At 44.0% G+C, this 12638-nt stretch overlaps 1 protein-coding gene across 3 annotated transcripts in view; it reads right to left on the bottom strand.

Annotated features, from left to right (window-relative positions):
- The window catches only part of LOC111971180 (exocyst complex component 2), a 99401-nt gene that overhangs the window by 39010 nt on the left and 47753 nt on the right, over nucleotides 1-12638 (bottom strand). For 2 of the 3 annotated variants that reach the window (XM_070446225.1, XM_070446226.1), the window contains exons 1-2: nucleotides 9480-9865; nucleotides 7080-7204 (exon numbers count right to left, since the gene is read on the bottom strand). In XM_070446225.1, coding sequence (XP_070302326.1) covers nucleotides 7080-7188 — 109 coding nt within the window. In that variant the 5' untranslated portion in view covers nucleotides 7189-7204; nucleotides 9480-9865. Of the gene's footprint in view, nucleotides 1-7079; nucleotides 7205-9479; nucleotides 9866-12638 lie in introns of those variants that run through there. The other variant, XM_023997970.2, reaches the window with a different exon arrangement.

Below are 12638 nucleotides of genomic sequence, written 5' to 3'. Positions count from 1 at the left end.
TAATTGAATAGTCCGTTGGAATCGGCTTTTTGGCTGATAATTGTGATTTACATTCCATGCGAGTCATGCTAACATTTTTACGTTTAGAATAAAGTGTTTTTAGGTATGATGTAGTTTGTTGATTAAGTTAGTTGAATGAAGACGAATTCAGCCATGGCATTGTAAACATTATTTTGGTTAGCTAGCTAGCTAACATTAGCATAACTAACTAGCTAATGCTGTGCMAATTCCGTTTTTTTCTGTTATCTATAGAAACGCCTAGGAATGTGTTTATGGTTGAACTTTCTGTAAGTTTTCCTTCAAAACTGTTGGTCAAAGCTGAGTGCATAGTGGATGTTTATTAAGCACCACAATAGAGAMAGACAGCGCTACCAAGACCGAGTGCACACTGCAAAGAGCGTGTTGTTTGTTACGCTTCAAATGGTCTGTGTGGTGACGAAACAGGGGTGCGAATAACGRCTTAAAAATGTTTTACGCATAAAAAAATGTCACGCATTGACGCGTTATTAACACGTTAACTTTGACAGGCCTGGTACTGATGTGTATGCAGGGCTCATCTGAGAAAAAGAGACCTTTGTATCAGCATGACTCCTACTCGAAACAAAGGTTAAATTAAAAAATAAATGTAAAAAAAAATATACACAGTGAAAAATAGCTGAATTAAAGAAGCACATAATCGGGGATAGAGAAATACTCAACAAGACAGAAATACAGAGAAAGAGTTATTTTAAGATCTCTGTGTGTTCTATAATAACAAATCAGACAGATTGAGCAGCAGAGGCACTCTAACATGCTTAATTCTGAGATTCTGGAACATTTTCAATTTAAGGAACCAAWGGTAAAACAATAAACAGCCTCTCTGCCCCAGTGGTAGATGAGAGGTAACCTGCGTGACCCTCCATCTACAGACACTATTGTCAGACTCTGACCACACCTCCCTCTCAAGCTTTCCCACGCCAACCACTGACCTGACCCGGTCACCACAATAACTGTACTGCATCAATACACCTGACCTGGCTTGACCGAATCAGCAGTACCACCCAAAATCCACTCCAAATGAGTATTTTCCCTACTATCAAAGTTGTTTTGGAGACCCCAACTGGAAACTAATCTATTCTAGGAGAAAGACGGTTCCAAATGGAGCATAGACAGTACACACTCTGCACCCAAAGACAGAGTCCGGAGGAAATTTGCAAATTCTATTTTTTTATCATTTGGAGGAATAATACTTGGGTGAGGATAGCTGAAAGACTGGAGAGCACTATTTCTACTGCTGAGAGGGATGCTGCTAGTGTCAGCTTGACTATACAAGGCTAATGAAGAAAGAAAGATCTGCAGGGTGCACATTCCAATATCAACACTGAGTAGGACATAGTGCTGGTGAGGTAAGGCAAGGAGAAGTAGATGCAAGGCAGAGGATGTAAAAGGTGAGAGGACGAGAGGAAATGGAGATGGAGGTCAGAATAGATCTGAACATGTGGACCAGAAAGATATTCATTTCAGAGAGGGAGAGAGTAGGGTAGGCAGAGAGAGAAGTAAGTGAGGGGGACAGAGAGAGAAGAGAGAGCGCGCGTCAGGGCTGCTCACATGAACAAATACATTGTGGCTGTAGTTAGGCAGCTGGGTGCTGAGAGGGGCAGTGTGGGTTTATTGATAGAACAGGGATAGAGGACGGAAGAGGGGGAGAGAGGGTCGAAAGGGGGAGGGTGAGCGGACGAGATGAGAGAAATTGACAAGGGAAAGAGAAGGAGGGGGGAAGGAAAGAAAGAGGGAAGGAAAAAGAGGAGGAGAGACAGTTCTGTAAATAAATGTGGGTATGTTCCTTCTGACAGACGGGAGCAGAGAGAGGCTGAGGTATTCCTGAACCTCACTTATAGTGCCTTTGGAAAGTATTCAGACCCCTTGACCTTTTCCACATTTTGTAATATTACAGCCTTATTCTAAAATGTATTAAATACAGCGTATTTAGCGTCTGGACAAGGGGAACAAAACGACATTAATGTAGACACGGAGAAGAAACGGAGGAAGTGACAGATATAGGGGAGGCAATCAATAAAGTAATAGTCCAGGTGAGTCCAATGAAGCGCTGATGCGTGTAACGATGGTGACAGGTGTGCGTAATGATGGGCCCCTCGAGCGCCGGGGAGCGGGGGCAGGCATGAAAGACTCTTCCTAGAGCTAGCCTCCCGGCCAAACTGAGCAATGGGGGGGAGGAGGGCATTGATCAGGGAGTTGACCAAGAACCCGATGKTCACTCTGACAGAGCTCYAGAGTTCCTCTGAGGAGATGGGAGAACCTTCCAGAAAAACAACCATCTCTGCAGCACTCCACCAATCAGGCCTTTATGGTAGAGTGGCCAGACGGAAGCCACTCCTCAGTAAATGGCAAATGACAGCCCGCTTGGAGTTTGCCAAAAGGCACTTAAAGGACTCTGACCATGAGAAACAAGAGATTCTCTGGTTTGATGAAACCAAGATTGAACTCTTTGGTCTGAATGCCAAACGTCATGTCTGGAGGAAACCTGGCACAATCCCTCCCGTGAAGCGTGGTGGTGGCAGAATCATGCTGTGGGGATGTTTTTCAGCGGCCGTACAGAGATCCTTGATGAAAACCTGCTCTTCAGAATGGGGCGAAGGTTCACCTTCCAACAGGACTCTAAGCACACAGCCAAGACAAAGCAGGAGTGGCTTCGGGACAAGTCTCTGAATGTGCATGAGTGGCCCAGCCAGAGCCCTGACTTGAACCCAATCGAACATCTCTGGAGAGACCTGAAAATGGCTGTGCAGCAACGCTCCCCATCCAACCTGACAGAGCTTGAGAGGATCTGCAGAGAAGAATGGGAGAAACTTCTCAAATACAGGTGTGCCAAGCATGTAGCGTCATACCCAAGAAGACTCGAGGCTGTAATCGCTCCCAAAGGTGATTCAACAAAGTACTGAGTAAAGGGTCTGAACATAAAAAAATAAAATATATATATATATATATTTGCACAAATTTCGAAAAAACTGTTTCTGCTTTGTCATTATGGGGTATTGTGTGTAGATTAATGAGGGAAAAAAATACAATTTAATACATTTTAGAATAAGGCTGTAACATAAACAATGTCAAGGGGTCTGAATACTTTCCGAATGCACTATATCAAACATGCCATCATATCATGGCTGCCTAATCGGCACAAGCATCACTGGACCACCACAGCAAGTATAATGGCTAGAACACCAGTCCCATGGTCTGGTAGAGGACATTCAGAGAACCAGGGCAGGAACCATAGACTTAGCCTATAAGCAGAAACAGGGAGACCAGAGGTTTTATGGAAGAAGAATGCCATCTGCCTCTGCTCTGAAAAGGATAGAGTAGAGAAGAGAGAAGTCTACAATAAGTCTTTGTACGGTCTAAACAACACAGTTATAAAGGATTCTGGCCTGATTCTGTAGACATATCTATAGGGGGACAGGACTGATGAGTGAGTACGCACATGCATTGCACACACACAGCCTGAGGGTTCTGGTTCTCGTCTCCGCAGAGAACCCTGTGCCCCCTTGCCAGCTGTGAGTCCTCTCCGTCTGTCACGCACTCTCGCTGCCGTGGCTATGACGTCACGGCTAACCTAAACACCCCGTCAGGCGCCGGATAAAACAAACACACACACACACACACACACACACACACACAGAGCAGCGGAGGAAGAGACGCAGGCAGCCCCACTCAGCTTCCTGGAACCCACTGATTCTAAAGCTGGAGATGTTTTGACTCCCGACTGCTGTAGACGAGTCGGAGGTTTGGAGCGTTGGGAATACGGCCCTGGGAAATCTTGGATTTTGGAACACGGTAGCGGTAGTCTGTTTCCTGTATTGCAGGGCCACTTCCTTTTCACACAACAATAAAAAACTTAAAATGTGTACATTTTTCAGAGCCCCCCACCCCCAAAAAAACCCTGCCTCTCTATCAGTCTGTTAGCCAGGTAGTCAGAAGACCCATGTGGAACATGGTTCAATTTGTCAGGGGATCAGCCTAACCAAACAGCCCCCTAGCATGACTATGAACCCYCATGCCTTTCACCAAGCTGTCTGGGTCACAAAAGGTTAAGAGAACTGTTCCTTCACTTTCTTTTTTACCCAGCTCCTGGCCCACTGGATGGGTGACCCCAGACTTCAAGGTCATTTGACCTCTGCGACCTCATGTAACCCCTCAATGCAGACATGTACCCTGCAGGTACAAGCGTCAGTCAAACAGTGAAGGGGAACAGTGTAATAAGGGTGTTATGAGGTTGTAATATAAATGTGCTTTGGGATGAGGGTGAGGTTAGCCATTTAGCGGCTGTTGCTAAACTGTGTTGAAGCCCAGCAGGGAAACACAAAGGCCATTATTACTGAGACATCCGTGGTCATACACGTCTCGGTTTCTGTTGGAGGAGACGAATGAGGTGAGATTGAGGATCGGAGAGGGCGGGACAAGAGAGAGAAAGCCAAGAAAGAGAACAGGAGAAAGAGAAGAAACCCATGGATTCTCAAAACACACCACTTGTTTGAACCATTTTGTTGTTGAACAGAACTCATTTAAATTTTCCAGATTTGGCCCACGCAGAGACATTCCTTCCTCATTTCCACACTGCGATCCCCAGTCCCCTACTCGCTCTTATCAATAAAACATCAGGCTTTTACGATAGCCATAAATAAAATTCTCACATGCAGGCAGAAGAGAAAATAAACTGAGGAGACAAAAAGTAAAGGCATTAAAACGGTGATTGAGTGAGCTGGAAGCACCACAGGCTAAACAGCAATTAGTACCGTGCCACTTTTAATGCAATACATTCTGACCACAGAGCACACACACACACACACGTGCACACACTCGCCCGCATGCAAACACACACGCGTCATTTTTTATTTCCTTTCAATTTGTACAGCAACACCTAAGGAGTAGCTAATTTGGAATGACTACAACTGAGACGACCTGCCAAACAGACAGAGAGAGAGAGAGAGACAGACAAAGAAAGGATTCACAGTTACACAGACAGCTGTGCTAACTGGGCCTGGCAATGAGCGACTGCTGGAGCCGCCTAGAGCCGTCTGGCTCTGGCACATTACTATAGCTTACCCTTACCATATGCTGGGCTAGCACTCAGATATTCTTTATAACCAAACAAAACAGGGCCTCTGAGAAGCATCCTTCTAAAAACAGCCATAATCAGAGGACTAAATACTGTAATGAGTCAGAATATACCTCTCAAACCTGTACAGTGAAGTACATCCTAATGTCAAAGGTCAATTGACTTTCATCTTATGGTCCATTGCTTCCTGACTCACAGGTCATTGGAGTCCATCAACGAGCACTACTTCCTGGGTCACTGAGGACTTGTGCTTCCCATTGGGTTCATATTGGGCATGATTAGTATAGTGAACGTGAGAAAGGGTCTGTATTGTTCCCCTCGGTCACGTTAGGACCGTTATCATCCCGATTACTCTTGCCTGCATTGTGTGGCCCTGCTCCATTTATTTAGATTCAGTTGCCAACAATGAAAACATTGCCTCGGACCCCCCCGCGCTCCTACCGGGGCACAAACATTACATTAGGAAAGCAATAATAATCATGACAGAGGCATATAAATAGTAAGGGGAAGTAACTGAGTGGTTATGAGGGGAAATAAGAGTAAACAGACAAAAATATGAATGATACAGTTGAACAATTGATTTCACTGAACTAACTGGCAGAGCGACAGCAGTCACAATGTTACCTCAGAGGTTTCACAGAGTGGATCATAAAGGCTATGTGTGTGTGGGGTGGGGGGTCAGTATACGTGTGCATTAGTAAACGCGTCTGTCCAGTATGTGCATGTTCCGTACGTGTGTTTGTGTGTATAGTGAGAGGCAAATGTAAGTGTGTACAATTACAATTATAATTTGTGTAATGCAAATCAGCACACTCCACTCTAAGGTTMTTTTTTCACATGTATTATTTTAACATTTACTTAACCAGGCAAGTCAGTTAAGAGCAAATTCTTATTTACAATGATGGCCTATGAACAGTGGGTTCACTGCCTTGTCCAGGGGCAGAAGGACAGATTTTTACCTTGTCAGCTCGGGAAATTGATCTAGCAACCTTACGGTTTACTGCCCCAACGCTCTAACCACTAGGCTACCTGCTGTCTATAAGGACGCAGCAGAGCAGCAGTACAGATTGCCTCATGGCCCTGCCTGTGCCTGCTACCGTGCAAGTAGTGTGATTGACAGTTGAGAGCTGACGTGGTTTTAATGAAAGTGAATTAGGCGTGATGTGGTTGGCTAGCCATACTGCAGTACACTGAAGCACAGAGCACCACTCCACTGTAATCAACCACTGCTAGACCACACCGCACGGCCGTGTGATGATACACACGCTCACACACACACACACACGCTCACACCAGAGTTCTGAGAAATGGTTGGGTGTTAACTCAGTCATTAGATTACATGCCCACTGCAAAAGACTACTAACCTTATCCCGAACCATACCTGGCTTCGTCTTACACACACCGCAATACACCACGAGCCTGACAAACTCTTACCTGCATCATGAGAGCCAAGTTCCGTCAACCCTGTAACAATTTTACATTCAATATCTTAACAGTGTTAACATCTCTCTCGGTGTAATAACACACGTACGATGTGTACCACACACTCTCTGTGTAGTAGTGGCGTACTGTGTACCACACACACTCTCTGTGTAGTAGTGGCGTACTGTGTACCACACACACTCTCTGTGTAGTAGTGGCGTACTGTGTACCACACGCTCTCTGCGTAGTAGTGGCGTACTGTGTACCACACGCTCTCTGCGTAGTAGTGGCGTACTGTGTCCACCGCTCTCTGCGTAGTAGTGGCGTACTGTGTACCACACACTCTCTGCGTAGTAGTGGCGTACTGTGTACCACACACTCTCTGTGTAGTAGTGGTACTGTTGATACCAAACACTTCTGTGTAGTAGTGGCGTACTGTGTACCTCACACTCTCTGTGTAGTAGTGGCGTACTGTGTACCACACACTCTCTGCGTAGTAGTGGTGTACCACACGCTCTCTGTGTAGTATTGGTGTACTGTATCTTACCTGCGAGAGCATCCTGAGCCTCGAAGAAGGTGCTGAGGCCTCCCTTCACATAGGCCAGACTGCCCTCATTCTTCTTCGTGGCCTGCTTCTTCAGGTTACTGGCTGCCATACGCAACTGGTCGAAACTGAGAGGGGGGAGAGAGAAAGAGGGGGGGGGGTACCATCAGTCAGAGGAGTTGTGTGTGCGTATTCTTTTGTGTGTGTGGAACAGAGTGCATGTGCGCCGTGCCTGAGTGAGTGTGAGCTTGCGTGTCCGCAGGAGGGTGTGTGTGTGTGTGTCTCCTGGGAGTGAATGGAGGTTTCCTCTGGAGGAAGAAACACATGCCCTGTCAACCAAAAACAACCCAACGGACCCTGAAGTTCTGCAGTAGCTAGTCAGGACTTGGCAGGATCCAACCGTTAGACTGGGGTTAGTTGGAGGGGAACCATGACGGAAAGGAAACCAGGAGAGACTAATAATAACCTGACAGACAGGCTGACAAACACTGTCCTAATATGACAAAGACCAGGGGTTAGAGTTCAACAAGAGAAAGGACACTTCCTTCACATGTCCAACGTTTTCTTGTTGGGTCAAAGATCAAGAAGGAATGGAGGTAGATTGTATTTGTTTACAGACTAAATCTGTCTCTGGGTTAGGGGATAGATTGGAAGGGCTGARAACCATGTAAAAGACAACATTAAAAAGGTTCTCTTGTCTCAAGTCACAGCAATAGTTTCAAAAGTTGAACTATGCTGCTGACAAAGAAAACATCTAGGATTCATGTGTATGTTTGTGACTAGTAGTTTGGTTGTTTGGGCTGACGTTCATAAAGAAGTTACAGTGCCTTCAGAAAGTATTCACACCCCTGGACTTTAAAAAAAAAAATGTTGTGTTACAGGCTGAATTTAAAATGTACATTTTGTGTCCCTGGTGTACACAGAATACCCCACAATGTCAAAGTGGAATTTTGATTTTAGAAATGTTTACAAATAATAAAACATTTAAAGCTGAAATGTCCTGAGTCAATAAGTATTCAACTCCTTTGTTATGGCAAGCCCAAATATATTCAGGAGTAAAGATTTGCTTAACAAGTCACATAATAAGTTGCATGGACCTAATGTGCAATGTTAGTGGTTAATAACATTTTTGAATGATTACACCATCGCTGTACCCCACACATACAATTATCTGTAAGGACCCTCAGTCGAGTATTGAATTTCAAGCACAAATTCAACCACAAAGATAAGGGAGGTTTTCCAATGCCTCGCAAAGAAGGGCACCTATTGGTTGATGGGTACAATTTTTTAAAAAGGCAGACACTGAATATCCCTTTGAGCATGGTGAAGTTATTAATTACGTTTTGGTTGGTGTATCAATACACCCAGTCGTCCTTCCTAACTCAGTTGCCAGAGAGGAATAAAACCGAGCAATGGTGATTTTAAAACCGTTACAGAGTGTAATGGCTGGGATAGGAGAACACTGAGGTTGAATCAAAAACATTGTAGCTACTCTACAATACTAACCTAAATGACAGAGTCCAAATATGGAAGTCTGTACAGAACAAATATTCCAAAACATGCAATAACTTTGCAATTAGGCACTAAAGTAATACTGCAAAAAATGTGGCAAAGAAATGAACTTCCTGTCCTGAATACAAAGCATTATGTTTGGGGCAAATCCAACACAACACTTCACTGACTCCCACTCTTCATGTTATGGATATGCTCGTCATCGGCAAAGGATTAGAGAGGTTTTTTTTAGGACAAAAAGAAACAGAACAGAATTAAGCACAGGCTAAATCCTAGAACCTGGACWTGKTTCAGTCTGCTTYCCGTCAGACACTGGGAGACAAATTCACCTTTCAGCAGGACAATAACCTAAAACTCACAGCCAAATCTTTCACTGGAGTTGCTAACCAAGACAACGACGTGTTCTAGTTGCAGTTTTGACTTAAATCAGCTTAAAAAATCTATGGCAAGACTTGAAAATGGCTTTCTAGCAATGATCAACAACCAACTTGACAGAGCTCGAAAAGTAGAAAAAAAAATAATAATAATGGGCAAATATATTACAATCCAGGTGTGCAAAGCTCTTAGAGACTTACCCAAAGGTGATTATTGATTCAGGGTGTTGAAAACTTACTSTATCTAATCAAGATAGTGTTTTGTCATTAATCTTATAATTAAAAATATATTTTTGCACTTTGACATTTGAGTATTTAGTGTAGATCGAAAAAAAAAAAAAAAGAAGACAATTCAATCCACTTTTAACCCAATTTGTAACACAACAAAAATGTGGAAAAAGTCAAGAGGTGTGAATACTTTCTGAAGGCGCTGTAGTTGGGAAGGARTGCTGTCTGATTGGCTGTGTCTCTTAGACCCAGGGGCCGTAAAAAAAAAATATTGGTTGGTCCGACCTACCTGGTGACCGAGTGGTTCTCGATAAGGTACCAAGTAGCTGAGAAGTTCTCGCTGGTGAACTCTCCACTCACACCTGGAAACAATGCCTCCAGATCTTTCAGAGGGACCTTACCCCTGGGGGAGAAAACACACACATACAAGAGATTACTAAGGAAACCCTATTCAAATGTATGTTTTATGTCTCCTATGTATGATCATGCTGTGGTCCCTGTATGGCTCAGTTGGTAGAGCATGGTGCTTGCAATGTCAGGATTGTGGGGTTTGAATCTCGGGGCCACAAATATGTAAAATGGATGTATGCATGCATGCATGACTGTAAGTCACTTTCAGTTAAGTGTGTGCTAAAAGGCATGTATTATTATGCTGCAAAACCMATTTCCCTCTTTGACAATAAAGTTGGAGCTTGAACAATCTACACCAACACTGAATTAGAGGGAACGCTTACAACTGCACATAGGTACTCAAATAAGAGAGAACATTCACCAGTTACATTATACAAAACAACAAGAACTTCATTCTATAATGTAATAAGGTGAAAGGAAACTTGACGTGTTGGTATAAAGTCCTCCAGCGGGGTCAGCGTGAGGCCAGGCCGTGCCCAAAGAGGAAGGCCTGGGCATGGGAAGAGCAGTGTGTGACGCCTGGGAGCCCCTGGAGGACCCAGAAGTTGTTAGGAAGGTTTGATCTGTGGTAATGACCCATGGGCTACACAAACTAAACTCTAAAATGAAACCCACCGCCCACCCAGCCTCTACTGTACTGGAACACACTGAGCCCCGAGGGGATAAATACACACACATGCACAACACAAGCACACACACACACACACACACACGCCACAGAGCAGAATTATCTCAGTGCCGATCGGTAAAGATGGGTTGTCATGGGAAAGAAGTGGGAGAAAGAGAGGGAGGGTGAAACTGCAAGTTTGATCACCATGAAAGGTTAATGTCAATTAACCTCTCGAAACCCTTCCGTCTCAAAGTGCTCGTGCTGCTTCTGGTAACGGTGTGGCTCAGTAGGCAAGAGTGTTTGGCTAGCAATGCACAGGTTGTGGACTGACTTCCTAGACCATGTACACACTTAATAAAAATGTACTCACCGCACTGTTTGGCGCTTTACAAAGCGTCTGCTATGTGGCATATTACATTTATACAGTTGAAGTCGGAAGTTTACACACTCCAACCTAATGACTTAGGTTGGAGTCATTAAAACTCGTTTTTCAACCACTCCACAATTTTCTTGTTGACAAACTATAGTTTTGGCAAGTCGATTAGGACATCTACTTTATGCATGACACAAGYAATTTTTCCAACAATTGTTTACAAACAGATTATTTCACTGTATCACAATTCCAGTGGGTCAGAAGTTTACATACTCTAAATTGACTGTGCTTTTAAACAGCTTGCAAAATTACAGGAAATTATGTCATGGCTTTAGAAGCTTCTGATAGGCTAATTGACATAATTTGAGTCAATTGGAGGTGTACCTGTGGATGTATTTCAAGGCCCACCTTCAAACTCAGTGCCTCTGCTTGACATCATGGGAAAATCAAATGAAATCATCAAAACCTCAGGAAAAAAAATTGTAGACCTCCACAAGTCTGGTTCATCCTTGGGAGCAATTTCCAAACGCCTGAAGGTACCACGTTCATCTGTACAAACAATAGTATGCAAGTATAAACACCATGAGACCACGCAGCCATCATACCGCTCAGGAAGGAGGCGCGTTCTATCTCCTAGAGATGAACGTACTGTGGTGTGAAAAGTGCAAATCAATCCCAGAACAACAGCAAAGGACCCTGTGAAGATGCTGGAGGAAACAGGTACAAAAGTATTTATATCCACAGTAAAATGAGTCCTATATTGACGTAACCTGAAAGGCCGCACAGCAAGGAAGAAGCCACTGATCCAAAACCGCCATAAAAAAGCCAGCCTATGGTTTGCAAGTGCATATGAGGACAAAGATCATACTTTTTGGAGAAGTGTCCTCTGGTCTGATGAAACAAAAATAGAACTGTTTGGCCATAATGACCATCGTTATGTTTGGAGGAAAAAGGGGGAGGCTTGCAAGCCGAAGAACACCATCCCAACCGTGAAGCACAGGGGTGGCAGCATCATGTTGTGGTGGTGCTTCGCTGCAGGAGGGACTGGTGCACTTCACAAAATAGATGACATCATGAGGGAGGAAAATTRTGTGGATATATTGAAGCAACATCTCAAGACATCAGTCAGGAAGTTAAAGCTTAGTTGCAAATGGGTCTTCCAAATGGACAATGACCCCAAGCATTCTTCCAAAGTTGTGGCAAAATGGCTTAAGGACAACAAAGTCAAGGTATTGAAGTGGCCATCACAAAGCCCTGACCTCAATCCTATAGAAAATTTGTGGGCAGAAATGAAAAAGTGTGTGCGAGCAAGGAGGCCTACAAACCTGACTCAGTTACACCAGATCTGGCAGGAGGAATTGGCCAAATTTCACCCAACTTATTGTGGGAAGCTTGTGGAAGGCTACCCAAAACGTTTGACCCAAGTTAAACAATTTAAAGGCAATGCTACCAAATACTAATTGAGTGTATGTAAACTTCTGACCCACTGGGAATGTGATGAAAGAAATAAAAGCAGAAATAAATAATTCTCTACTATTATTCTGACATTTCACATTCTTAAAATAAAGTGGTGATCCTAACTGACCTAAGACAGGGAATTTTTACTAGGATTAAATGTCAGGAATTGTGAAGAACTGAGTTTAAATGTATTTGGCTAAGGTGTATGTAAACTTCCGACTTCAACTGTACATATGTATCTCGAAAGAGAGTGAGAGAGAAACAGAGAGAGAGATTGAGAGAGAGTAAAAGAGAACTTTCTCAGTCTGTTCAGTTATTCCCTCACCCCCAAACCTGGCAAAGTATCAAAGCCTGCTTTAACATGCATCGGCTCTGCTGCTCTGCTCTACACAGACGGACAGGAAGCACATACGTATACGCTGAGAGAAACTCTGCTCAAGTTCAGTAGGCTAACTCAAAATAAGCAGTTACAGTCCTGACTCCGGAAATGATCACTCGAGCATCGCGGCTTGGACGGTGCTAGGTGTCTATAAGGACGCAGCAGAGGCAGCAGTACAGATTGCTCATGGCCCTGCCTGTGCCTGCTACCGTGCAAG

Source organism: Salvelinus sp. IW2-2015, linkage group LG13 (assembly GCF_002910315.2).
Source record: "Salvelinus sp. IW2-2015 linkage group LG13, ASM291031v2, whole genome shotgun sequence".
NCBI classification, from domain to species: Eukaryota; Metazoa; Chordata; class Actinopteri; order Salmoniformes; family Salmonidae; genus Salvelinus; species Salvelinus sp. IW2-2015.
This window is presented reverse-complemented; position numbering and strand designations above follow the sequence as displayed.